Raw genomic sequence first — 27,056 nt, forward strand, 5'->3', positions numbered from 1 at the left:
TGTTTTTCCACAATAGTTTTCACCAAATCTCTGATAAATCCTTTTAGTCTACTTCCCATGAAACAATCCATCAAATGTTCTCAGAAAGGGGATGTGCCCTTTTAACTTGGACAGCACGATAGTAATATTGACTATTTGACAAGAATTTTGCTTCCTCTCCATGCTGACATTTCACTGTGTATATTATTCTTTTGTTCCTGTTTGCTTTTCTTTCTATAACTTCATGTAAGATTTCCCATGTTTCCTTGAATTTTTTTATACTCATCATTCTTTATGGTCAAAAAGTTTATTTAGAAGTTAATAGCTCTTGTGGACACTCATCCACAATAAAGGGATTTGGGGGAGGAGAGAAGTTTTTAATCCTTACTTTTTGTTCCTCTGAGGAAAGAACAAGTCAGGAGAGATGAATAATTATTTTGTACACTCCATAGATATCATACCTGTTAGAGATTTTGTAAAAATTGGTTGGGTAAAGGGTTGGATTTGCTGACATAATGGTCTGTGATTCTGTTAATCTGTGCTTGTTTGGATCAGATCACACTATGAGTTTTCAGGTATGACTTTCCATCTCTGAGATTTGATTATTCAGTAACACTTCATTGACAAAATTATTTTTGTAAGAATATGTGTTTCAGAATTCCTAACAATTAATATACAAACAAATAATCTTGCCTTTTATTAATAAATTGGATACTGCCTGTTTGTTATAAATTACTATGAATAAAATCAATAGCAATCACCCTGAGTTCTTGGGAGGAAGAGATTCTTTTTGGACTCACAGTGATCTGGGAAGACTTCATGGAAGGAGGAGGAAGAACCCAACTTGCTCCTTAAAAGAGAGGTTGAATGAAATGAAATCTTCTCATCGATGAAGACAGAAACTCTTAAAAATCTTGAAGACTTTCCAAAGTTATAGCTCCTCTTTAATTATGATTCTTGCTTGAAGAAGACAGGGACCATCAATCCTCCATTTGAGGACCATAAATCTTCCCTCTAGGGATCCTCATGGCCCCTTTCCAGTTTTCTGTTCCATAGCTCTCACTATTTTTCCAAGGTGTCTATCAAGTAAACATCTTGATATAGTGATTTCAGACTCTATGAGCTAACTACAGTTAGAGAAAATGAATTTCCATCCCATAGGGAGGCATTGGTGAATAAGCTGTTTTCTCTGCTTCTCTGGCTCCCCCAGGTACCACAATCCACCATGGATGCTAAGTAAAACTTGCTGGCTAGCCAAGCCACTGAGGAAAACCCATGGGATTTCATCAAGGCTATGGGCAACCTGTCACAGAGCAGAGCATGACATGTCACTTCAAACAATCCAGTTTCTCTCAAAAAAAAAAAAAAGTACTCCATTATCTGCCACAAATTTTCAAATGCAAAGGCTTTCATGTTCTACTTCTAAATATACTTTGTACACAGCTTGTAAGATACTGTCAATCAAATCTTTATGATTGAAACCAGTTACCAAAACAAAGGCAGAGCTAAGCTTAAATATAAGGAGATCCAGATAAGCTCTGTGCCTTTGTCCCTATTGGTTAGAGGGGAAATTGCCCCAGACTGACTGGTAGCGTCCTAAAGAAATCATATATTCCATTCAAAGCATGTGCTCTTACATTGGACCCTGGGAAGGAGCCATTTTTAGTTACTCTTTACAGTAATCAGCTTATTAACCACATGCCCCAATTCATGCTGTGTCCCTTAGAGGGAGGGAATGAGAGTGGGGGAAAAAGAAATCATCCACCACTTATAGTTTCTTGGTGGGCCTTTCTAGCTAAATTGAGATGTGCTGTATCTGCTTGGTTTTGCTTGAATTTTACAGCTTCATTTTGTATGGAGGAGGCCTTCTTTTTAAAAAAAATCTGCCTAACCTGAGCTTCAAATTTGATGACTTTTAAAGACAGTAAGCCACAGAAATTCTGTGTTACCTGCCAGATCTACAGTGGTTCTACCCACATGACCAGTGCTACTTCCTCCTTTCCATCCAAATTTAAAAGCATAGAATATTAGAGTTGGAAGGACTTTAATGAATGTCAGCTCAGAATTCCTCATTTTAAAAACAAGGAAACCAAGAGACTTACTCAAGATCATACAACTGCATGACAAGAACCCGGGTTTCCTGAGGTCCATTCTTGTGGTTCTTCTACTGTGCTCAAATTTTCTGTAATTATTTGTAAAATACAGGGGAAATGCCACATGGCCTAGTGAATAGGGAGTTGACAAGGAAAGAAGGATGGAAGGAATTAGGAGAAAAAAAAGAAAGGGAAGCAGAAAGACAGGGAGGGAGGGAGAAAGGAAGGAAGGAAAGAAGGAATTAGGAGAGGAGAGAGAGAAAGGGAAGCAGAAAGATGGGGAGCGAGGGAGGGAAGAAGGAAGGAAGGAAAGAAAGAAGAAAGGAAGAAAAAGGTCTCTATCTTTGCTTCTATCTCTGTCTTTCTCTAGTGTATATGTACGGACACACATTCTTGAGGGTAGAGGGGTATAGGGAGAGAGAGAAGGGGAAGGGGAAAGAGAAGAATGTACGTTTGAAGAGAGATTGAAAGAGAATGATCACAGATACAAAGAGAGATGAACCTCTTCCCTGGTCATAAACACAAGCATCAAGAAAACCCTCCCTTAGGAATAAACAAAAGAGATCTAGTATAAAAATTATCTTTTGGGTTCCCTGCTGATTTTCCATTAGGCCCAAAATCTTTTTTGCTGATTGGGCCATCCTGGTTCTGTTCAACTCCAAAGCACCCCAGACCTCACTTCCATAGATTCATAGGATCCTGTATATTCTTCCAGCTCCTAAAATCATTTCTTATTTGCAGGAAAATTCTAAGCCAAAGTCCCTGCAGCCTATAATCATGAATGAGTAAATACTTCTTCCAGTTGGTACCTGTACCAGAAATGAGCTGTGGCCTCTGGAATAAAAAGTTGCCCCCAAGGAAGGGAAAGCCAATGTAAATAAAGCAGGAAGGAGTTGGTAGTTGTATCATTCCTGGGGAACGCCGGGCAGGCCGACGGCCTGCGGGGAGGGATGGGGTGGAAGGCCCTCACCCCGGATTTCTGCTGAGGAACACACATGACTCAGAAGCCGGCGCTTCTGGGGAGCCGTGTTCAAGGTGTGGCTGGAATGACACTCGGGGCCCCCTCTAGTAATGGGTTTCTGTCAATCCCTTTCTAAGCCCGTGATGTGCTGTGGAAGGAAAGTACTGTGAAACAGAGCATGGCTTCCAGACCTAAAGCGGGATGGATGGGCGCCCAGGGATTTGCTTTGGTTGGGCTAAATTGTTGGAAAGGCGCATATCCAACGGAGCTAGAAATCCACTGGCCCCGGACAGAGCCGAGCTTTGCTCTCCTTACCATCCACCCACATAGTTAGTGGCTTCCACCTAGAGCCCAAAATTTGGAATTAAATAAAGAAGAGCTCACACTATAGGTGTGAGTGGCACATTTCATTAGGGTGTATGCTTAGGGTATTTTATTTTTCCTGAGGCCAACTTTTCATTATTTTTTATTCCTTAATCAAAGGAAAGAAACTGAATATTAACCAACTTGATTCCTTTTAACCATCTTTACTTTAAACCTATAAGTTTTTTTTTAAGACACACAATACCAAAAAAAATTAAGATATTGGGGTGAACCTTGTAGGCCCTCTATATCCAACTCAGCCTACCACCTAAATATCCCAGTTCTGGAATTTTTTATTCTCGATGAGGCAGAATCTTAGATGTGATGTCTTTGGGTGGTCATGGAAGATCTCTGTGATCTCACGCTCAGGTGAGGCAGCCTTGAAGGCGTTAAGGAGCTCTAGATCTGGAGTCAGTGATACTAACTATCAGGGTGACTGACTAGTCAGTTAAACACTTTATGTTTTATTTTCCTCATCTGTAAAACTAGGGGCTTAGACTGGATAGATTCTAAGTTCCCTTCCAGATCTAAATCCATAATCCAAAGTATGATTTTCTCTTCCTTTAAAAAATATCTCTTTAATCATACCATCAGCAGACTTCGCAGACCAAAGCTTCAGAGAAATGGAAGGCACAGATTATACTATATCTCATATACAGCGGAAAGCTCGGGAATCCCTTGCTAGTCTGAGAAGTAAGAACTGTAAGAGGGAGCCTTGGAGTCTCTGAAGCTCTCTGTCTTCAAATTTTATGTGTGTATATGTATATATACATACATACATGTGTTTACAGATTTATTCATATACATGGGTGTGTTCTTTTAATACTTCTGGGAAGAAGGGGGGGAACTATCTTTAGCTTCATTGTAGAAGGATCCTGGGTTCTCCTGTGCATTTTACAATGAAATTTAACATCATTTTGATCAGATCATAACATAAATGTTGGGAATCGAGATAAGCAAACTCAAGGACAAAGACAAGAAGACAGACAGCTGAAATATCATGATATTTCCTCCAAACAACTTTAAAATAACGTTTCATATCAAATTTTGGAGGCAGAACGAAAACATCAGAGACCTTTTTTTCAAACTAAAGCAACTTAGAGTGACAATGGGGTGGGAGGTCACCCTGGAGCACAGCCCCAGCCCCAGCACCACTAGTGGGCCTTGAAGGTGGCAGGAGCTGCTGCAGCAGCTTTGGGAGCTTTAGCCCAGATATGTTAAGGCAGTCAGAGAACTGGTCATAAAGAAATTGCTGGCGCTGGGTACAACAGGCACTGCTTGGAAATTCTGTTGTCCATTAACAATTCTGGGTCAGGTCTCAGGGCAGGGAGGGGCACTAGAAGCAGGCTTTGGAGATGGCTTCAACAGTGACATCTTTGGGAACTTTGAGCCCAGAGATGTTCTGTCTCACAATTCAAGGGTAGAGCGGGGAAGAGCAGCTCTTAGAGGTCCCAGAGGAGCAGGTCGGGGTCGGGATCAGAGTTCCAAGTCCAAGAGCTGTGCTAGCTGAGAAGGAGTCCTTCCTGGGTAAAAACCAAAGAGCAGCCCAGGAGGTTGGTGACCACACCTGGATCCCACAACCGTGGAAGGATTGGAAAATTGCAGATCCCCAAACTTAACTCTGAAAGTAGCAGCACTCATAAACCTGAAGCTTAGACAGTGCCTTTCTATCTCAAGGTGAGCAAGGCTCAACTTTATCATAGAATCCATGGTCAAGAAATAGGTTGGGGAAATGAGCAAACAACAAAAACAGATAAACTCGAAGATGACAAGAAGAGGAAAACATCTATAAACAAAGACTCACAGAAAAATGCTAATTGAATCCAAGCCCAACAAGAATTTCAGAGAAAAGTTAAAGAAAGAAACAAGAGTGATTGAGGAAATTTTTGAAAAAGAAATGAGTGATACAAGAAATTATGAAAAGTGAATTAATAGCTTGTAAAAGAATTACAAAAATTGACTGGAAGAACTCCTTAAAAAGCAGAACAGGCCAGATGGAAAAGGAGATATAAAAATGTCACTGAAGAAAGTAATTGCTTAGAGCTTAGAGTTGGGCAAGTGGAAGCTAATGACTCCATGAGATATCAAGAAATAATAAAACAAAGTCAAAAGAATGAAAAAAATAGAAGAAAAAAGTGAAATATCTCATTTGAAAAAGAACTGTCCTGGAAGCCAGATCAAGGAGAGATAATTTAATAATAATAATAAATAATGAACTACATAAAAGCCATGATCAAAAAAGAGCCTACATATCACATTTCTAGAAATTAAGGAAAACTGCCTGATATGTTAGATCCAGAGGGTAAAATTAAAATGAAAGGAATTTAGCAATTACCTCTAGAAAGAGATACCAAAATGAAAACACCCAGAAATATTATAAGCAACTTCCACAGCTTCCAGATCAAGGAGAAAATGTTACAAGCAGTCAGAAAGAAATTATTCAAATATCATGGCGTCACAGTCAGGCTCATATAGATTTTAGCATCTTCCATCCTAAAGGAACAGAGGGCTTAGAATATGATAATCCAAAGGGAAAAGGAGCTAGAATTACCAAGAATAATTTATGCAATAAAACAGTATAATCCTTCAAGAGGAAAATGCATATTTAATAAAATAGAGAACTTTCAAACATTTCTGACCCAAATTGAGTAGAAAATTTGATACATGATTCAAGAGAAGCATAAAAAGTAAACACGTAATAATAATTGCAAATGATTCAATAAAATTAAACTGTTTATATTTCTATATGAGAAGATGATATATATGTATATATATATTATTCCTAAGAACTTTATCATTAGGACAGTTAGAAGGAGTCTATTTAGACAGAGTCATGGATGTGAATCAATTATGCTGGAATGAGGTCTAGAAAAATAAAATGAAGATATAAGAAAGAGGGAAGCACTGTGAGAAGGAAAAGAGAGGCAGAAATGGGAAAATTTTCTCACAATGAAGCGTTTTTATAGTGGAGAGGGAAGAGAGTAATGACAGATAATGCTTAAACCTTATTCTCATCAGAATTGGTTCAAAGAGGAAAAATGCATGCATACACATACACACACACACACACACACACACACACACACTCAGTTGGATACAGAAATCTATTTTACCCAATAAGGAATTGGAGAAGAAGAGTATAAAACATAGTGGAGAGGTGGGTGGGAAGGTAGAGAGAGATGATAAAGGGAAGGCAGTTTCAAAAGCAAAAAAGACTTTTGAAGAGAAATGGGTTAAAAACATAGCTAGAAGATGAAAAATAGAAGAAAATCAGATGGAGCAAAAGGCAATAATCTTAACTGTGGGTGTGATTGCAATGAGCTCACCCATAAAATAAACATGGATAGCAGAATGAGTTAGAAACTAGAATCCAATAATTTGTTTTTTACAAGAGATATATTTGAAGCAGGAAGACACATGCAGAATTAAAATAAAGGCCTGGATCAGAATCTATTATGTTTCACTTGAAGTTTTAAAAAAAGTACCAGGGGTATAAATTATGATCTCAAACAATAAAGGCAAAATAGAGCTAACTAAAAGAGATCATCAGGGAAACTACATTTTGCTAAAAGGTATCATAGACAATGAAGCAATGTCAAAAAAATTTACAGCAAGTTTCTCTGATAAATGTCTCATTTTTCAATATATAGAGAATTAAATCAAATTTATAAAAAAAAAAAAGAACCATTGCCCAAATGATAAATGATCAAAGGAAATGAACAGGCAATTTTCAGAAAAAGAAATCAGTTATCCATAGTCATGTGAAAAAATACCCTAAATCACTATTGATTAGAGAAAAGCAAATTAAAACAACTAAGAGATACCATCTCACATCTATTAAAATGACAAACTCTGGAGTAGAGGAAAGTAAATGGATATGTTAATACATTATTGATGGAGTAGTGAACTGGACCGACCATTCTGGACAGTAATCTGGAACTATGCTCAAAGGACTATAAAAACTGTGTATACCCTCTGGTATGGTAATACCACAACCAGGTCTGTACCTCAAAAAGATCAAAGAAAAAGGCAAAGTATCAGTCCATCGATCTATCTACATAAATATTTATAGCATCTCTTTCTGTGGTGGCAAAGAATTGGAAATTAAGTAGATGTTCATCAGTTAGGGAATGGCTGAACAACATGTGACATATGATTGTGATGGAGTACTATTATGATATAAGAAATAATAAGGTTTCAGAAAAACATGGCAAGACATATGCAAAGTGAAGTGAGAAGAACCAGGAGATCATTGGATACTGACAACAATGTAGTAATGATGATGATCAACTGTGAAAGACTTGGCTGCTCTGATCAATATAATAATCCAAAACAATTCCAAAGGACTCATGATGAAAAACTGAACTCTGAATGCAAATTGAATGATAATTTTCTCACTTTCCTTATTTTATGTTTTTATGATATGTCTAATAAGCAAATAATATATTTTGCATGATTTCACATATGTAATAGATATGTTGCATGCCTTTTTAGTAGGCAGAGGAAAGGTAGAAAGAACACACAATTTAAAAAGAAAAGAATATTTAAATTTAAAAAGAATATTGGAAATTATTAAATATTTTAAAACATTAAAAACAAATATTACTTTCTGAAAGGAAGAAAAAAGATGAGCAAGTATAGGTCTCTCCCCATTCTATTTTTCTAAGAAGCAATTCCCAAATGACTGAGGAATTTGGCAAATGAACACCCCAAGCTTTATTTCATCTCTTTGTGTTTGTTTGATCCATTGACGATTTATTATTCATACTATGAAACCAGTTCTGTGCCAGGTGCTCGGTCTACAAAATAATAGTTTGGACCTTGCCTACAAGGAGAAATGGCTGTAAGTTCTATAAGACTATAGAAATGACAGGACCATTCAGGTCTGGATTTTCAAGTCAGAAGAGATTTAGCTATACATATTGCTTCCCCAGAAGACATTGGGAGAGTTATGATGGAACTATCTTTTTTCTTTTCGATTCCTTGTAATGGGACAGAGGCTTAAGAGAGACAGAAAAAGATGAGATAGGATAGAGAGACGGAAGAGGTTATAAAAGTAAGGAATTTAGAATTCCATGGGGTTTTGAGCTTCAACAATTCTCTTTTTTTTTCCTGGTGAAGAAACTGAGTCCCAGAGAAGTAAAAGAACTCACTGCTGATAAAAGTTGAAGTACTTTAAGGTTTGCAAAGTACTGCATATGTAGTATCTCATTTAATCTTCTGAGAATTTGGGACAAGTATGACTTGTTCTCATTTGTCCTTGTTTTACTGATGAAGAAAATGAGATTCATCTGGTCTAAGTAACTCTCTGGGTCACACAATCTAAACAACAATCAAACCTAGATCTCTGCTGTCAGTACACACAGTGATCTTGCGTCCATATACACAGTCTCTGAGAGAGAAACATGATCAAATGAATTTTTTCAACTAATCGTATTTTGCCCCTTCAACTTGTGTTAGACAAAGGGCTTTATTTTTTTTTTCATATCCATTGTCCAAGGGACTTGCCTCACATAACATGGATAATCCAGGACCTGTCAGTGTATCCATCCATGCTTCTGCTCCCAGGGCAACTGAATTTCCCCATATATACTCTTTGAATCAATCAGACCATGGATCTAATACCATGGATGAGAGGATTCTAGATCATGATCAAGAAGGGAAGTCCAGAGGCCATCTATTAATGACTCCTCCTTTTAACTTTTTTTTTAATGTAAAGCTATTCATCTGCATAGGTAGTACACAAATTTGTTTTGTGTGTTTATACATACTTGGAGTAAGTTTTATTTTTCGTGCCTTAGTGGGATGGGGAAGGTAGATGGAAAAAAAAATTGAAACTAAAAATGAAATCAAATAGAATTCAGAGCCATCCTTTTGGTGATGAGATGCGGTTTAGGAAGCCATTAAAGCATCTTGCTGGCTACTATTTTTGTGAAGAGATAAGGTGTTTTTGGTTTTGGGATTTTTTTTCTCAGACAACTTTTCAACTCTGTTATGTTTTTGGTTGCTATAGTTAGTGACTCTAAGACTAAGATCACTCTGATTCCTGACCTTTATTACCTCCATCTGCTCGGTTCTACAATTTCCAACCCCTGAAGGAGTGCAACTTGTGGCTATTTAAAGATTTGGCCTACAAGGTTCTTTTCAGGAATGTTTAGCAATACCCAGAGTTGCAACATAAACAAATGTTTTCAATGTTTTCTTTTTTCTTATAAGCCTTTAAGTTAAATTCATATGTAAATGAGAACTATGAGACATTCATCAGTAAAGAGCTCAAGTATAGATGTATAGATGGAAAAATTATCAAAGGAAGGGAAATATTATAATACTGGAAAAATAAATCATGACCAGCTTGAAAAGGGCTTTTAAGAGCTTACCTGTGATTCTGTTGCCTATTCATGTATCATGCTTTCTCTTTCCTGTTTCACAACCAGAATACTCTTGTTGTTGCTTTCTACTTCCTCACAACCTACTTATTCTTCATTCTGTTCCAAGGTTGGCAGTTCCTACTACTTTACTGAAAAAGCTATCTCCAAAGTCACCAGTTGCCAATCCCACAGCCTCTCCTCCAATTTATCTTCAGAATTTTCTGTAATAGTTGATATTTTAAATTTCCTCCCAATTGGCTTTCATTACAAATTTATCTTGAACTTTTTCCTTCCTCTTTGATTTCTCTGACTTTTTCACTGGTTCTTCTGCTTTTGTCTCCTAAGAGTGAGTATATTATAAGGTCCTGACTATGGCCCACTTTTCTTCTCTTCCTGCCCTCTTATACTTAGCAATCTAATCTCATCCATTCTTGTGGCTTCAATTATTATCTCTGAAAAAGATTCTCAAATCAACATCTCGTCTGCTTTTCCCCCCTGAGTGTCAGGCTTACATTTCTAAATGACTATAGGATCTATCTTTTGGTTGTCCCAACATTTCAAATTCAATCTGGAATGGAACTCATCATGTTTTCAATAAACTTTTTTTCCCCTTCCTACCTTCCTTTTTTTGAGAACAGTTACTACCATTCTCCCAGTTACCAAAGCTTGAAACTTAAATCATCTTTATGTCACACATCCATGAATTTATAAATCAGATAATTTCCTTCAAATGAATCCTGAAACCAGAAACACTTTGATGATTAAATAGTAAAAGGAAAAAGTTTTTTTCATTACCATATATTAAAAAAAAGTTTTTTCTTTAAGTGATTTTGGCCATAATCACACAGTGTGCATCCATCAGTTGCCAAGGCTTTCAGATTTCACCCTCTGTAATATCTCTCAATTCTACTATCCTATTTCAAACCCTTATTTGCTTTCCTCTGGACTACTGCCAAAGCTTGCTAATCGCCTTCCCTCCTCCAATTTCCAATCCCCCCCAATCCGCCTCATTCAGAGTAATATTTCTATTGCATAGGTCTGATCACTCAACTATCCTCTTTTTTCTTGCTGAATTAAATGTAAACTTTATCATCTGATATTTGAGGCCCTTTACCATCTACCTGTAATCCACTTTTTTCAGAGACTTTCCATGTATTTTTATTCAAGCTAAAATGGACTAATTATTACATCATTTTTTTCCTTTCTTGGGGACATTTGTACATATTCCTGCCTACTACTGGAATCATCTCCCCCAATATCCTGTTGAAAGATTCTTTTTTTTTTTTTTTTAACTCCCAGATTAGGTACCACTTTCTCTGTGAAGTCTTTCTTGATACCATTTGGAAGAAATCAATGCCTTCTTAACTCTCCCTTATCTTCCTCTCTATCATCTCCTTTGTACTTAATCAGATTTTAGTTGAATCAAAATTACCTTCATTACTGTTTTATCTACTTACCCACCACCTCCTCCCAACAACAGTCAATACACAAGCATTTATCATGCACCTATTTTGTAGTAGGAACTTAAATTTTCTTGGGAACAGAAGTTTTCATATTTGATCCATTTCCCTAATGCTAGACTCAGTGACTTGCATACAGTAGGCATGTAATCGATATTTACTCAATGGACTGGAATTAAATGGAATGGGAAGGAATCGAAAAAATAGAAAGGAAAATGATAGAACATCTTGCTTCATCTTCTGCATTTCTACAAGAGACAGTGATACATTTTGAACTCTAACAGGTCTTCTATACTTTGCATCAGCATATTTTCTGACTCTGTTCTGAACTTTTTGTTTCTCTTGGCATTTAAAACCTGGAGAAGATTCCTAAAGATATCCTTACTTGCAGTTTTATTTGGAGAAACTGGATGACTAGTTTACCAGATTAGTAAGGTAGCTCGCGGTATAGATAGAACATTTTAAAAACTATTGGTATCCTCAGTAGTTATACCAATCCTGTATTTCCTTAAAGTACAGCAATATTGACATGTGTGTTCTCTTTAGCATTCTTCAAATGATTAATGTGCGAAATTGTCATTTCAATAAAATGACAGGGCCTGTTTAATTTCTCTTCCTCCACTAGTTTCCTCTTTTCCTCTTTCATATTAAAGCATATTTCATAACATTTCATAGAGAAGCCTGTATAAGCTTTGAGTTGCCGTAATTTAGTTAAACCATAAAATTGTTTCCAGATTACCAACCATGAAATGGAAAGACAATCTTATTTATGAATTTATAAATCAGATAATCTCCCTCAAATGAATCCTGAAACCAGAAACACTTTGATGATTAAATAGGAAAGGAAAAAGGTTTTTTCATTACCATGTATCAAAAAAAAAATACTTTCTTTAAGTGATTTTGGCCATAACCACACAGTGTGCATCCATAATCCACAGGATGGTCACTATAGTTTGTATGACTAGTGGTATGTTCTAATGAATTTTTTAGTTTTAACATTGGCATGTTCATTGTTCATTTTGATAGGCCCTGTACCCATAGTGACCATATGCTCAGGATTTCCTGGGACAGTTCTGATTAAGGTGATAAAAAGTGTTGTTGTTTTTTTTTTTGTTTTGTTTTGTTTTTTTAATTTTTATTATTATTTATTTTTGTTTATTTATTTATTTTTGGCTAAGACCATATGTCCTAGCTTTTGGTCCAAAAACACAAATTAACACAACAAACTTTTAAATGTTGATGTTCTTCAGTTGTGTCCAATTCTTTGAAGACCCCATTTGGGATTTTCTTGGCAAAAATAATGGTGTGATTTGCCATTTCCTGAGCTGGGAGAACCTACATTGTGTTCAGGATGGAAGATTGAGCCCATTTAAGAAGCTTAGCTGGAGATGGAGCCTGGTGGTTCCTGGGCAGAGAGGCCACAAGTTCCACTCTAATAATCACCGACACGAGGTCATCCAGTGAGTCAGTGGCACATGTCAGGACTGGCAGACTTACAGTCCCTGACACTCGGGCCTTCCCTAAGATGACAAAGCCTTGGCTTTGTAGGATCACTTTAATCTTTTCTAAGCCTGTGACAGACTGCATTAGAAAACCTTAACTCCCATTCTGAGAACTAGGCTTTTCACTTAGTTCCATCTGGAATTACTGCCCTGACCATATATACCAAGTTGTGCTTCCTGAAATAGAAGGTTTTTATTTGTCAGGTTCAGCATATGGACCAAAGTAATTAATTCTCTGTTGGATTTTATAAATTCATGTTTTAATTGAATTCCAAATTTTTATTTTCCCTCTAGTCTCTCCACCAACCATTGAGGAGGCAAGCAATATGATATCCATTATACATAGGAAGTAATTCTGCATGGTTTTTTTAATCATACCTGTTCTATTTATCATTAATGAATAAAGCAGGACATTCCTAGATCTAGAGTTTGGAGAGAACCGAGAAGCTATTTAGTCCAATAGATGAAGAAGCTAGAGATCCAGATAGTAAGGGTAATTTCCCAAAGTCACATAATTAGTTAAGTATCAAAGGCAGAATTTGAACTCTGATCCTCTCTGCTTTCACATTAAGAGCTTTCAGTAGTTTTCCCTGCTTATTTTCTCCCTAAAGTCATTTTTTTTAAAGACAATAGTGGCCAAGTAACTCTATATAGCAAGTGTCTTCTGATCAGCCAATTGATGTCATTATTGATTTTTTTCCCCTGATTACTTCCTACTAATTTAAGCTTGGATTGAAGTCCTTTTGACCTCATTTAGCTTTCTCTGCGTTTTACTTACACATTGATTTCAACTACATCATTCTGTAGTCTTTTTAAGAGCAGCTGTTTTCATTTACATTTCCCTATGACCACAGAACAAGTTTTTTTTTCCCCCTAACAAAATGAACAGACACCTCTGTCATTTTTACCAGAGCAGTTACAGTTTTCCCAGATGAGAAATATAGCTTCCTTTTTTGTGTTGGGTAAAATAATATGGAACCAAAGAAACAGAGACAGGTGAAAGCATATGTCAATATGAAAATCTCTATGTCAATAGAGGCAGAATTATTTCCAATGAAGGAATGTTTCCCTAAGTTTTCCAGGAGGCATTAGCTGATCTTTAAAAGTGCCTTTCCAATGAGATCACTGCTGCTAACCTCTGATAATCTGCCCTTGATCTCCACAGAGCATTTGTAGATTCTCAATTTCCCTACGAGCAGGTTGTTAGGACCTTTTGCAGCAGACTAAGTGGTACCCTAATAATCCTATAGGTGATCATTCACCTAGAAAAATGAGTCTGAAGAAAATCAACAAAGCTTTAACAAACAATTCTCTTGTTTTACAGAGAGAGGATGCAAGCCATGGAGAAACAGATTGCCAGCTTAACTGGTCTTGTTCAGTCTGCGCTTTTTAAAGGGCCAAATACAAGTAATAGCAAAGATGCTTCTAGGTAAAAGAAAAAAAATTTAAAAATTCGCAAATCATGAAATCTGTTTCTCTTTAATCATTAAAATAATTCATCAGCCCAGATCGATTTCCTTATAATCATTATAAAGTGGAAAATTTCACCCATCTATGAATTGTGGGTTTGCTTTGTTTATTGTGAGAATGCAAGTTAAAACTTGGGGTCAAAAAAGGTAAATGGGCTTTCCAGTGCATGGGGATTTCATGGATGTTACACAGCTCAGTTCCTGCAACCGCCATTTACATTTCTCCTCCCTCCCATGTTCACCGTGCATTTGGAAAATCATGAATACTCTCCAGCCACATTTCACCGGCAGTTAAGGAATGCTACTTTGTGAAGCCTTGTCCATCCCAATCAGTGCTTATGCTGTGATGCTAGAACACCCTCATTGCCTAATATCATCACTGATTCTTGCTGGTTGCTTACATAGTAAAAGTGAGAGAGAGAAAATCCAGTCTGAGCATTCTGTCTAAGTTTGTTCTTTTTTATTCAGTGAGAAGATGAAGACGATGGTCAACAAGAGCCTCCCAGATGGTGCAGGTAAGTCTTCCAATGGATTTGTAAGAGAAGAAACACATCAGTTACCTAGTAGGAACCGTGGACTTTTCAGGAAGATACTTCTGCCAAATATCTCTCCAACTGACACATGAAAATCCATGATTATGGATTAATTCCTTTGTATTTAAGTGTTAACTTTTCCCTATGGTCTTTTCAAATGAAAATAGTCCTAGGAGAGGTAACTCATAAAGTTATTAAGACTGTTGGATGTTAGATCTATAAGGGACCTTAGTGATTACAGACTCCAAGGGTTCTTAACCTGTGATATATGAACCCTCAAGTCAAGGTCCATGATCTTGGTTGGGGGGAAAACTGCATTTTTTCCTATTAATTTCTAATTTAAATTTGGCATTTCCTTCAACTATTTAAAAATATTATTCTGAGAAAAAGTCCATCTCTCACACACACACACTCTCTCTCTCACACACACACACACACACACACACAGGTTACATAGCCAGTAAGTTACTCAACAGGTATTAGAACCCAAGTTTCCTAATTCTCCAGTCAGTGTCTTGGTATGAATAAGGTTATGAAATTTCTTTTTCAAGACAACAGCTATCATGAATGTACTGCAGTGACTAAAAGATAGAAGTAAGACTCAAGGAAGAAAGAGAGCGCTCAGCTAGATGTGAGTTTGAATTTTAACTCCCTTGATTAATAGCTGTGTGACTTTGAATAAATTACAAACTTCTCTGGGCTTCTGTTTCCTCATCTGTAAGACATTTCTATATAATACATTTTATTACAGTTCATTTGTATAAATATGACTCATTTTTAAAAATTAAATTAGAATAGGAGCTCATTAATCATTTGAGCAAAAAACCTGAAACTTCTTAGAGACTTCTTAAAAGATACAGTATATATCAGGATATATCTGAAGATTTTTTTTAAAGTGGTCATGTTTTTCCTCTTCTCTGGAAAAATGCTTGATCTCTTTGAAAAAAGAGTGTTTCACATCTGGCAGATCTCAAGGATGATATTAACTGGGCTATCTATCCCACAAACTTCCATGGGGCAGGTGTCCCTTAAGCTATAGATAAATTGGAGATGGTATCACCTTTTTGCAAATCTCCCAGAAATCATCCCTGCAGATTTATCAATTTGAGAATGCTCATGTGGCCTCTCTACAAGGCTAAACAGTCATGTCACATGGCTGTTATCAAACACAATTTAGTCCCTTCTCAGGGATCAGTATCTCTCCTCCTGCCCAAGTACCCCCATGTTTCACAAGTGAGATTAGTAGAGAAATGGAAAGAATATGGGGGTGGGCAAAGAAAGGCAAAATAAATGGACCACATTCATTAGGATTAATATGTGACTTCTGTGGGAAAAGGGCAGAGGAGTTTAATAACCTTTAATTACATTCAGTAAGAGTTTCATCCTGCCAAATGCACTGGGAGAATTCACTTAGCCTCTTTAGCCAGTGCAATCACCAGAAAAATGAGCTCTTTCCCCCATCAGGTTAGAATTAGCTTGCAGAGCTATAGTTAGGAGATAGGATGAGAATTTTGCAGCTGAGATTCATCAGAGGAAAATATGATCCATCAGGATGAAACTTTGGAATTTGTGAAGCTAAATTTACCAGTTTGATTCCCTATCCCTTTACATCATCCATTTCACTAATATTTATTAAATGCCCACAAACTGGCTTCCAAGAAAGGCTCATCCATGCCATCATCATGATGTGAAATGAGATTATTCTGAGTTCTTGTCAGCTATGTAAGGAAGACAAATTCTGGCTGGTTTTCCATAAATGCGCAAAGGTTCAGAAAACTCCCTCTGTGGAAATTCTTCCATTGGGGCAGAGAGCAACGTGGCTATCACTTTATCAGTAAGTCCTAAAGAGTTGCCAGAGGCACATATAGCTTACGTGACTTGAGTCACATAGCTATCAAAGGCAATATTTGAATCCGGCTCCCTTAGCTCCCAGACTAGCATGCCATCCACAAGGGTCTGCAGCTCTCTGGGTCCAGTGAGCTGGAAGGGCTTGGAGGATCAGACCAGTCATTGACTTGATCTTACTCATCTCATCGCTTGTGTACCAGATGGTGATGACTTTTTGGTTAACAGCTCATTAAAACTTTTATTAGAGTGTGGAGGAGCTCCCACCTGCATTTTTAGAGGGAGTACACCCAGAAGTCGTCGTGGATTTTCAGTAAGACTTCTGTCCTCAAGGAGAATACAGTCTGGTAAATAACCATGATACAGAAGAGACATCAAATGCTTAAGAGAAATATGTATGACAGGCAGGAAATCCAGGGGAGAGAGAAATTACTTCTAGCTGCAAGGTTCTGGGAACAATTTAGACCCTGGTCAAGAAGGTTTTGCTCTAGTAAAGCCATTGAAATCCCATTCCCACCACATAATGAAAGAGTACCTAAGATTCTTTCATAAAGGTCAATTAACTTGCCTTAAGAGCTATTTCCATTTAGTTTAAGGCTTTTCAGTACACAATATCCAGCTCAAAATACAAACATACCCCTGAGAGTATCCGTTCATGGAGGCTTCAGTTACTGTAAAGATTAGCCAACATCCCAGGAAAGAAATGACTAGACAGAAGTTACTGACTCCATTTTGTAGATGGGTAAATTGAATCCTAATGAAGGCTAACTCAGGATTAGGAGAAGAAAATGGAATCATCACTGAATGTGGGGATCCAGAAATTATGATTTATTATCAGTGTTTTATCTGTATACCTAAAATTCCCAGGATCATGTAAAAATCTCTCAGACAAAATTTAAAAAGCTTAAGAAGCCCTGATCTAGTCCAACTTTACTGATGAAAAAACTGAGATGCCAGTGGGTGGAGATCATACAGTAAGCAACTGTATTTAAGTCTAAGACTTCTGATTCCAAATCTAGGGGTTTCCCAAGACAACCTAATTTCTTTCACCTAGACACATTAAAGTTGATTGTTTTCTTAATAAGTTACTTTTATTGTTTGTTTATTTTGTTTTTAATGAAAATCTTAAAAGATTTTTAAAATAACAGTTTTAAAGATGCCCCATGTCTCCAAATCCAGGACTATTGGAGGAGGGTCTACCAAAACTTTGTCCCCAGTTGGCTAGAATAGCAAGGACTTACAACTCGGATCATAGAGTGTTTGACTGGGAAGGGATCACCTAATTTAGGGGGTTTTCATCCTTTTTGTATCATGGACTTCTTCGGCAGTGTAGTGAAGCCTATGGACCCCTTCTCAGAATAATGTTTTAAAAGACAAATTCAAAAATTCCACACTGTTGATTGTACTGCACAGCCCCTCCATTACAGGTGGGAAAATGGAAATTTTGAGAGGTCATGTGATATTCTCACTTCCATGGCAGTAATTGCCAGAGGGGACATATGTCCTGGTTCACTGCACTGTCCATTATAATGCATTGACTCCAATCCCATCCTGTAGTTTTACAACTTTCTTTACAGATCTCTCCTTCTGTAAATATGGCCTGAGGTCATTGCTGTGCTCTGATGGGACTCTGAGAGTATTCCCCTATGGTTGGGTGAGATGGCAGGAGGGCCAGCCTGACACAGGCTGGCACTCACAGGTGTGGTGTAGTTTCAGAAACATTAGGAAGACCCTGGGGAAATAGCCCAGAGGAAGGCTTCTTAAACTTTTTCCACTCACGATCCTTTTTTGCCCAAGAAATTTTATGTGACCTTGAGTACATAAGTAAATAAAATAGGTATACAAAGCAAACATTTAATGATAATAAATCATCATTTTGTAACCCCCATATTCAGTTATGAAATCCCATATAGGGTCACAAACCACAGTTTAAGAAACTGGGCTCTAAATGATTTCCGAGCTTTCTTCTTCCTCTGTCAATCTGATTCTATCATCCCTGATTTTAATTTGCCTTTAATAAATTCTACTGTCAGTTTAAGGAAAAAAACAGCAACCAGGTCAAAGTCGAGTCTTCTAACTCAACTTACGGGGATGAATTTTCAAATAAACTAAATGATATCTGATTGTTAGTTATGTGAAAGGCAACATGCTATAGTGGATAGAGAGTTAGAGTCAGTGTCAGGAAGGTCAGGGTCCAGGTGTTGCTTCTGACTCATATGGGCTATGTGAACCTGGTCACGCCAACTTCCCAGCTTTCCTAGGAAGCTCCTTAAGACTAGATGGTGCAGAGAAGTGGCTAATCTGAATTGGTAAAGGAAATTTCTTAGGAGGAGCTCCATCCATGGATAAAACCACAGTTTGTGATCTCTCTCTCTCTCTCTCTCTCTCTCTCTCTCTCTCTCATATACACCATATATATGTGTGTGTGTTGTGTACACATACATATGTTGTAGGCATATATGTGTGTCTAAATATAAATATATAATATCTGATTTTAAGTTGATTTGAGTTCAAATTGAACATGAGAAGGTCACATAAACCGGTGGGGAAAATGCCACACTTGGATTAAGGAAAACCCGGTCTAATATTAGCTATGTAATCCACAAATAAATCATTTAACTCTAAGACTTCATTTTCTCCTATGAAAAATGTGGATAATACCCACTTTGACTGCTTGAGTCATTTAGTTGCTGTGAAGAAAGCACTTTGTTAATCCTTTAAATAGTAAAGAAATGCAGATTATTCTTATGATCATGATCACCCAACACTGGGACAAGGACAGATGATCTATGTACCTCCACACAGAGACTTGTCACTTGCTATGTTATTTTAAAGCTCTGTTAAAGCTTTAAAGTCTGAAAAGAATGATTTTGTTTCTGTTCTTGGTGACAATAGACACTAACAAAGCTCCTTTTCCTAGTTTTTTTTTTTCTTTAATCAAGCTCAAATGGCAGCTGGTGGTGCAACAGTTGGAAAGCTGATCTAAAATCTAAATGACCTGAGTTCAGATCTAGAGTTAAACATATGTTAGCTGTGGGGCCTCTTTCTGTCTCAATTTCCTCATCTATGGAATGGAGATAATAGCAGTACCTACTTCCCAGAGTTGTTATGAGATATTTGTAAAATGCTTAGTACAGTACCTAGAACGTAGTGCTTAATAAGTGCTTGTTCTCTCCCTTCAAATAGTTCCTTCTTTTCATTTTCTCCCCAGTACTTAGATTTAATTTGTAAAGAAAATCATGAGTGAATGAATAAATGAATGGAATGAAGGAAGAAACACTTGTTAAGACCATACGAGGAATCCAAAAACAGAATTAAGGATATTCTGTCTTTGAGAATACAACAATAATAATTGTAACACTACCTCTGGAGAGAAATTGCAAGGAACCTTTACTTCCAGGGGCCTTGTTTGCTAGTGTCCAGAAATTACTTCTCTTGGAAATAAATGTTGGTCACCACTAAGGTTCCTCTGGAAGAGTGTTATGTCCTCCCCCATTCCTCACCACTCTACTGATCCAAATTGGAAATCATAAAAAGAGGATATGGGTTTAAGGGTGAGACAAATGCATTAATAGGCAATGGATGGGGGTCTTGTGATACAACGTGCCCTTCAATGGGCAGGGCATGGAGTACCAGGAAAGGCTTCCATAGAAATAAAGGCAATTGCCCTCACCAGCTTGGCCATTTGACTCTGATTAGTGCTAGTATAGTGAAATTTGCCCCTGGCTGCCTTTAGCTTGGTAGCTTCTTAACCTGAGGTCTGTGTAATTAATTTTATTTTATTTCTATAGCTATAGCTCTAGATTTAATATATATATTTAAATATCATTATTTTCCTTTGTAATCTTATGTGTTTTAATTTATGCATTTAAAAATTGTTTTATTTTTAATTTATAGACTAAAGCATTTCCATAACATAGTACAATTAAAAAAGATTGCACATGAAACTGCAAATCTGCTATGTACTATTTGCTATTCCTTCAAATATATAACAAGATTATCATGTAAATTTCTTTTTTTTCTTCTCTTCTCTATCCCCAGTCCTAGAGATGGCCACCATTAGGTATATGTGTGTTTAGTATGTGTATGTGTATGTAGAGGGACAGAGAAAAAAAATAGGTATATATAGGTATTTGTGTATGTGTCTGTTTTCATATATTATATTGCATTTAGAAACGTTATTCTCAAAAAGAGTTCTTAGACTTCCCCAGGCTGCCAAAGGGGTCCCTAATAGAAAAACTTAAGAAACCCTTGAGGTATTGGGGATAATGAAATAGAGAAAGTCCTAAGCAAACCCAGTACACTTGTTGAATTTGTCCAAATGTAAATGCAATTATTTCTCCTTTATGCCAATTAGGAAGTCACAGCTGGTAGCAGTGGCTGGGTAGAAGTAGACCTGGACCTTTTTTCCCTGTCTTGTCTAACATTGCACTCATTTCTGGGTTCTGAGTAATTTGGCTTTTGGTGCATAACCAGACACATCAATTACTTTGATTTCCCATTTAGATGAAATGGAATTAAATATTTCAATTCAAGATGATGGCAAAAGCCAAAGTGCTTATGTTATTCTGTTCTTTTGGACATAACTCCTTCAGGTTCCATGTATCACTGAAAAAGCAATAATCATACATTAGCTAGAAAGACTGCCTTGTTTTTTTTCCTCAGCACCTTTGAGGTTGACCTTTCTAGTTAAAGGTTAAAGAAGGCATCCTGCTTTCCCACTGCACATCTTTTGACAGTCAGTGTCAGAGATGGGATGCTGTGCTGAGTGATCCATGGCTCTGACTCAGGAGGACATTTCCTCTGTTCTTATTTTGTGTAGCTTGTGTATTATGAAAAGGGTGAGGATGGAGGAAATCCATATAAAGAAGTTACAGTCCCTCCTGCATCCTTGTCACTTGTTCAAATAATTCTTGAGTTTTAAGAGAATGGTGGGTGGTAAATTGATAGGCTCAACACTTACTTATACTATGGCAAGTCATCTTGGAACTAATTGATGATGCCCAAAGGGACTATTTATCAATATTCTAATTGTTTGAATCCAGTGGGGAATCCAAAAAAGTTCAGCCATCCTCCAAGGGATGAATTAACAATGGAAACTTGCCCCATCCCACCTTCCATCCCTCCATCTTTTAGGATAAGTAAATCCAGTGCCCTTTCCTTGATTGTTTGGTTCCCAAACTTATGGTTTATTTATAACTGTTTTCTAAATCAGATCTCTTTTCCAATCAAAACACTCTTCCTGAAGCCTGGCAAGTTGATCAGTATTATTAGACATTAATTAGCTGCTTGTCTTTATTAAATATTTGAGCACTATTCCCATCAGGAGAAGTAGGCTTGGGTTGACAAGTAGAAAATGGTCATGGGGATGCAGATATAGAACAGAAAGGGACCTAACTCTATAAGGTTGGCGAATAAATGTGTTCTAGGTCAAGGAAAGATCTTTTTTTTTCCTTAAAAAAATTAAGATAAAAGAACAATATTCTTTCAATGATGCTGTTTGGCTATAGGCCAAAGAATAGCAGATTCTCCAAAAACTTAAGTTGAGTATCACCCAAAATGCTGTGGAGAAGTGCATGGTTGGACGCCTTAGGGTCACAGTGTATCACCAACCAAGACCCGCACTAGAGCAACTGCATAAAAGAAGTCATCATAATGGTATAGTGCCAGAAAAGAAAGTAGGCTAAGTCATGTGGCAAGAATGAAAGGTAAAACCATCAGAGCCTATGTGCTCCATTGATATTCATTCAACATCAAGAGATCCAAAGGAAGGCTCCCACTAAGTTGGATTTGCTCTGTCCCTGAAAGATTTAGATTTACAAGGAAATGTGTTCAGAAGTTGTACAGTATGAGAAGACATGAATGGGTTACACTGTGCATTAATGCACGGAGTACCTGCTTTGAAGAGATCAAAGAACCTTTCAAGAATAAAAAAAGGAGACCTAAGAATGTTTGAAGGTAGAAAGGAAAAATTCCACAGATGAGAAAAAGAGAGGAAAAGAAATGGGAAACAAAGTCAGGTTTTATGAGAGGTAGGGGTGAGGTTGGAAGGAGCTGTAGCAGTGATCATTTTTTAGACCCTCTAAGATTCCTAGGGCTTAGGAAGGTCAAGTAAGTTACGGATGATACATAAAGATACTTACATTGTAGAAGCCGGTGTTGTTGCACCATGTTGTCATCAGGTGGCAGGACAATGAATCAAGAGCACAGATGGGACCTTTTGCTTCCCAAAGAAGGCTATTGGAGAATCAAGGGAAGGTATTGAGATGGGGTGAGACTAAAACCTTTTGGAAGGAATTTAACTCAGTTGGCCTTGATCTCAGTAAAGTAGGAAACCAGATGATCTGGTGAGAATTCAGAAGGCAGACCTGTCCTTGAGACTTGAGAAGAGTACTTGCAAGTACTTCTTCGGGGAATGTGATAGGAACCAATAAAGAATGAACAAAAGGATTGTCAGGCAGCTTTGGGTGCAGGAATCGTGAATTTGTGGTAAGTTTTTTTAGCCAGGTCACTCAGCAAAACCCAACTTGGAATCATTTCCTTTTCTTCTATGCCAGAATATTAATTTTTGTGGAGTGATACCTTGGCAACCTATTGAACAGAAAACAAATACTAAGTAATTTTTGGAGTGTGACCAACATAAGAGATATAGCTTGATCAGGAAAATGAAATGAAAAATTGTGACTTTCAAGATCTCAAAAACCCATTAATGGAAGGTACCATAGAATAGGGGGCATTCAGTGACACAAACAGGTAAAATGCATAACCATCCCTGGCCAAAAGCACTAAACAGACCCCCAAACCACTCTTCCATCGAGTGACACAATTAAAATGGTGCTTAGGAGCTTTCTGCTTTTAAGACACAGAGGAAAGACCAAATTTAAGATTATATTTGGATTCTCTGTGATCAGAAAATGAGAAAATATCAAAGAATCATAAGATTTAGAAGTGGAAGAGACCTTGAAGGTCAGAAGACAGAAGGAGGAATGACGAGTAGAAATTGAAGAAAAATAGATTGTGGAGTGGGAGTTGGGGGGAGAGGAGGGAGACAAAAAGACAGATTTGGTTTTATATAAGAAAAATTAAACATAATCATTAGTCAGAGCATCTTACTCACTCCAGGCCCCTCTGCCACTTTCTGGAAAGTTCCTCTCCTCCCTAAAGACATTATTCTAGGAAAGAGGAGACCCTGTCTTGCTTTGGTAAGATTTAAGTGGATAGGGAACTGAGTGTCCTGTCCACTTGGATTTTGTTTTGTGGTTCCAGGACAAGTTTCTAACTAGTAAATGAGTATAAGGACAGGCTATGAGCAAACTCCCTCATTCAGTGGGAATTTCCAATTTAGCTGATGGGAGAAATTGTCTTTTAAGTTTTTCTGTGTTCTACAAGACGAGGAGGAAAATCTGACAGACTCAAGTGTTGCTTATTTCCTAGGCCCTGTCTGGAAAAGAGAAGGGTGTGAGAGATAAACTGATATGGAGTAATTACTGCTGGGAGGCTTTGGCCTATTTAAAAGCTTCAACTCTGCCCTTTACAGGAAAGGGAACAGAAAAGCCCATTCAGAGGCGTGGGCGTGGGTGTGATTAATCTGACTCACAGACTGTTCTGCTGGCCCTTTCCTTAAGACTATATTGTTTTCTGGAGGGGTCTGAGGGAAGGGAAAGGGGAGAGAACACTTCCTTTTGCCTGTAGAATGAATTATTCCTGAACTCCTCGCCAGTCCAGACATTGCCCCCTCCTTCCAACTCCCAAACATAGACTCCTTTTCTCAAGATCTTTGGGAGTATTTTAAAATCAGGACTCAGGATCACCTTGGTCAGTCTCTGACCTCTCAAGGGAATGCTTACGAAATACATAATTTGGGGGGGGGGCAAACCCTAGATGTGGAGTTTGGTTTGAATTCTACCTCAGGTATTTATGGGCAGTATGATTTATAAAATCAAGGAGTCTTTGGACTTAATAACCTCTAAAATCTCATTTAGCTCTGAAGTTAAGGTCCTATACAGTGAATCACTGTGTGCTTGGAACATAAATACCTGTTGATTGATATGATCACTGATTGCAGAAGAGAAAGCAACAGGTGTGAGATAACTTGAGAAGATCGGCGGAGAATTTAAGATTGTGCCTTCTTTTCCTATTAGGAGAGGACTGAGTCATTGACCACATCTTCTCTACTATTATTTGCCATTCTGGGAGTGTTTCTTGAAGTTTCTTTTTAGTTCTGCCAGTGTTACTGACCAAAACTCTAGGGTACATAAGCAGTACAGGAGATTATATACATACATACATATATTATAGATAGATAAAGATAATACACATATGTGTATGTGTATAGATGTACATGTATATACATTATATATACATATGTGTGTATATGTGTATGTGTGTGTGTATGCATATATAAAGAGAGAGTTTGTTAGGTATCAGAGTTTTTTTTATTATTACGAGTTTGTTTAATATGGCAGGTAGAGAACCAGTTTGGAAGCTGCAAATATCTAAGTAAATAGTCCCACCTTTGATAATATTATTGTCTGTTTGACCTTGGGCTTAATTTAACCTTGCAGAGATGTAGGCAACTTTTTAGACCATAAGCTACAGAGAGGATATAGACCTGTGTGGTTACTCACCTTAGGAAGTCCCTTTACTGATGAAATGACAGATTCAATTCCTGTTCCTTAATTTTGTAAGACATGTTAGTGGAATTACTTATACCCCCTACATTGGATGTGGGATTATAGATTTATCTCTAAAAGGGACCTTTTAGGGAGAGAACCCTTCATTTTATAGATGAGCAAATTTAGCCCCAGCATCACACAGCTGGCAAATGGCAAACCCAGATTTTGAACCCAGGGTTGCTTTTCAAATGAATTTAGGAATGACCCAGCATTTATTAAACCCTTATTGGGTGCCACTGCTCTTTTCATTGCTCCTTTCATCTCCCTGTGCCAGGAAGGGGAGCGATGCAACTGGATTTTTATTCTGTGACATACTAAGCCATCTCTGGTGCTCTTCTTGCAGGAACCCCTCATGTTTCTGGGGGGAAGATCTCTCAGGAGTCCAGTGCACTCTTCAGTCAGCCACCGCCAGCTGGCTCAACAGCGATCCAAATGAGCCTGTATGACATGAGGCGAAACGTGTCGGAACTACGGCTCCAGCTCCGTCAGATGCGGGAACTGCAGGTATGAGTTCTAAGGTGACTGACGCAGGGGCTTCTTATTGTTGTTCCCAGGGACCTCACAGTGATGTCTTGACTTGTGTGGGAAGTGGATTTCAGTGAGACAGAGCTGCACAAAGTCGTCAGCCTCAGTCTCTCTTCCTGAGTTATCCATTTGAAGCCTTTCTCGTTTCTACTGTGTCATCTCTCTTTCATCCTGCCCCCCTTAGGTTTTTGTTTTTGTTTTTGTTTTTTTTATTCTTTCATCTTTCTCTTATGGGAAATTCAAAAGACACAAACAGAATAAGCTTAGCTGATAGAGAAAATGTGGCCTTTACGTTTGACTGGATTGTGTGAGACAGGAAAGAAAATCTCATCAGCAAGTCTTAAAATGGAATTTGTTTAGGAGAGCCTGTATAAAAAAGGTTAAGAGCTCTTAGCATTGGTGTAGCTTTTTCTGAATACTTTGGAGAGTGTGAAAGGCTGAAAAGCCAATGGGCAATCAAGAACTTTTGGTCTGTGATTCTCTGTCAGTTTGTCCTAGCTATTTAGAGAGCTGTTTGGGGATCCATGTGGCCCCTGTAAGAAAAGATGAATATGAAGAGTTCAGAGAAACGTGGGAATCTTGGCCGATGCCATGCAGAGTGAGCAGAACAGTCATTGGTATGAGCAAAGTCCTCAAATGCACAAGCCCTTTGGATGTGCAAAGGCTGCTGGAAGAAAACCTTGTATCAGGATCAAAGGAAGCTATTGCAGTAGTCCAAGCAAGTGGTAATGAGGGCTGGAAATAAAGTTGTTTCTTTGGAAATAGATAAGAAAGTAATATATCCCTTTTCTCTTCCCATTGATAAGAGCTCTCTGAGCAACAACAGTTAATTCCACCTTTCTTGGTCAGCAATTCTCATGGATTTAATCCTTGAGAATCATACTTTCAGGGCCTTGCTAGATAGTATGGACATTTTAATGTAGGAGGGATTGTACATTTCTGATTCCTCTATATTGGGGAAAATTTAAAACCTTCATGTTATAAATCAATGAAAATAAAAAGATAGTTATCTTAAATCAACCTTGCTTGGTCCTTGACTGGAAACTATGTAGATATGGTATTAGATAAGACTGGACATTCATAGGTTCTGGCCTCTCCCTGCCCTAGAATTCACAATAATTTTGTTGTTTCTGTCATTTGGTCTCATGTCAGAGACTTTTTGTGACCCTCTGGATCATAGAACTTTGGGTCCATCTATGCTCCTTTATTTTTCAAAGGTTGTCCGAGTTCATGTTCTTAGCTTCCATGATGTTCTCTGTCCATCTCTTCTTATGTTATCCCTT

At 37.6% G+C, this 27,056-nt stretch overlaps 1 protein-coding gene across 14 annotated transcripts in view; it reads left to right on the forward strand.

Moving 5' to 3' along the window:
• Positions 1-27,056, forward strand: part of KIAA1217 (KIAA1217 ortholog) — an 887,028-nt gene that overhangs the window by 813,448 nt on the left and 46,524 nt on the right. For 10 of the 14 annotated variants that reach the window (XM_051963016.1, XM_051963021.1, XM_051963020.1 and 7 more), the window contains 3 exons: positions 14,051-14,155; positions 14,664-14,710; positions 25,592-25,752. In XM_051963016.1, coding sequence (XP_051818976.1) covers positions 14,051-14,155; positions 14,664-14,710; positions 25,592-25,752 — 313 coding nt within the window. The remainder of the gene's footprint in view (positions 1-14,050; positions 14,156-14,663; positions 14,711-25,591; positions 25,753-27,056) is intronic. The other 4 variants (XM_051963028.1, XM_051963029.1, XM_051963014.1 and 1 more) reach the window with 1 other exon arrangement.

This window comes from Antechinus flavipes, chromosome 5 (genome assembly GCF_016432865.1).
Source record: "Antechinus flavipes isolate AdamAnt ecotype Samford, QLD, Australia chromosome 5, AdamAnt_v2, whole genome shotgun sequence".
In the NCBI taxonomy this organism is placed as follows: domain Eukaryota; kingdom Metazoa; phylum Chordata; class Mammalia; order Dasyuromorphia; family Dasyuridae; genus Antechinus; species Antechinus flavipes.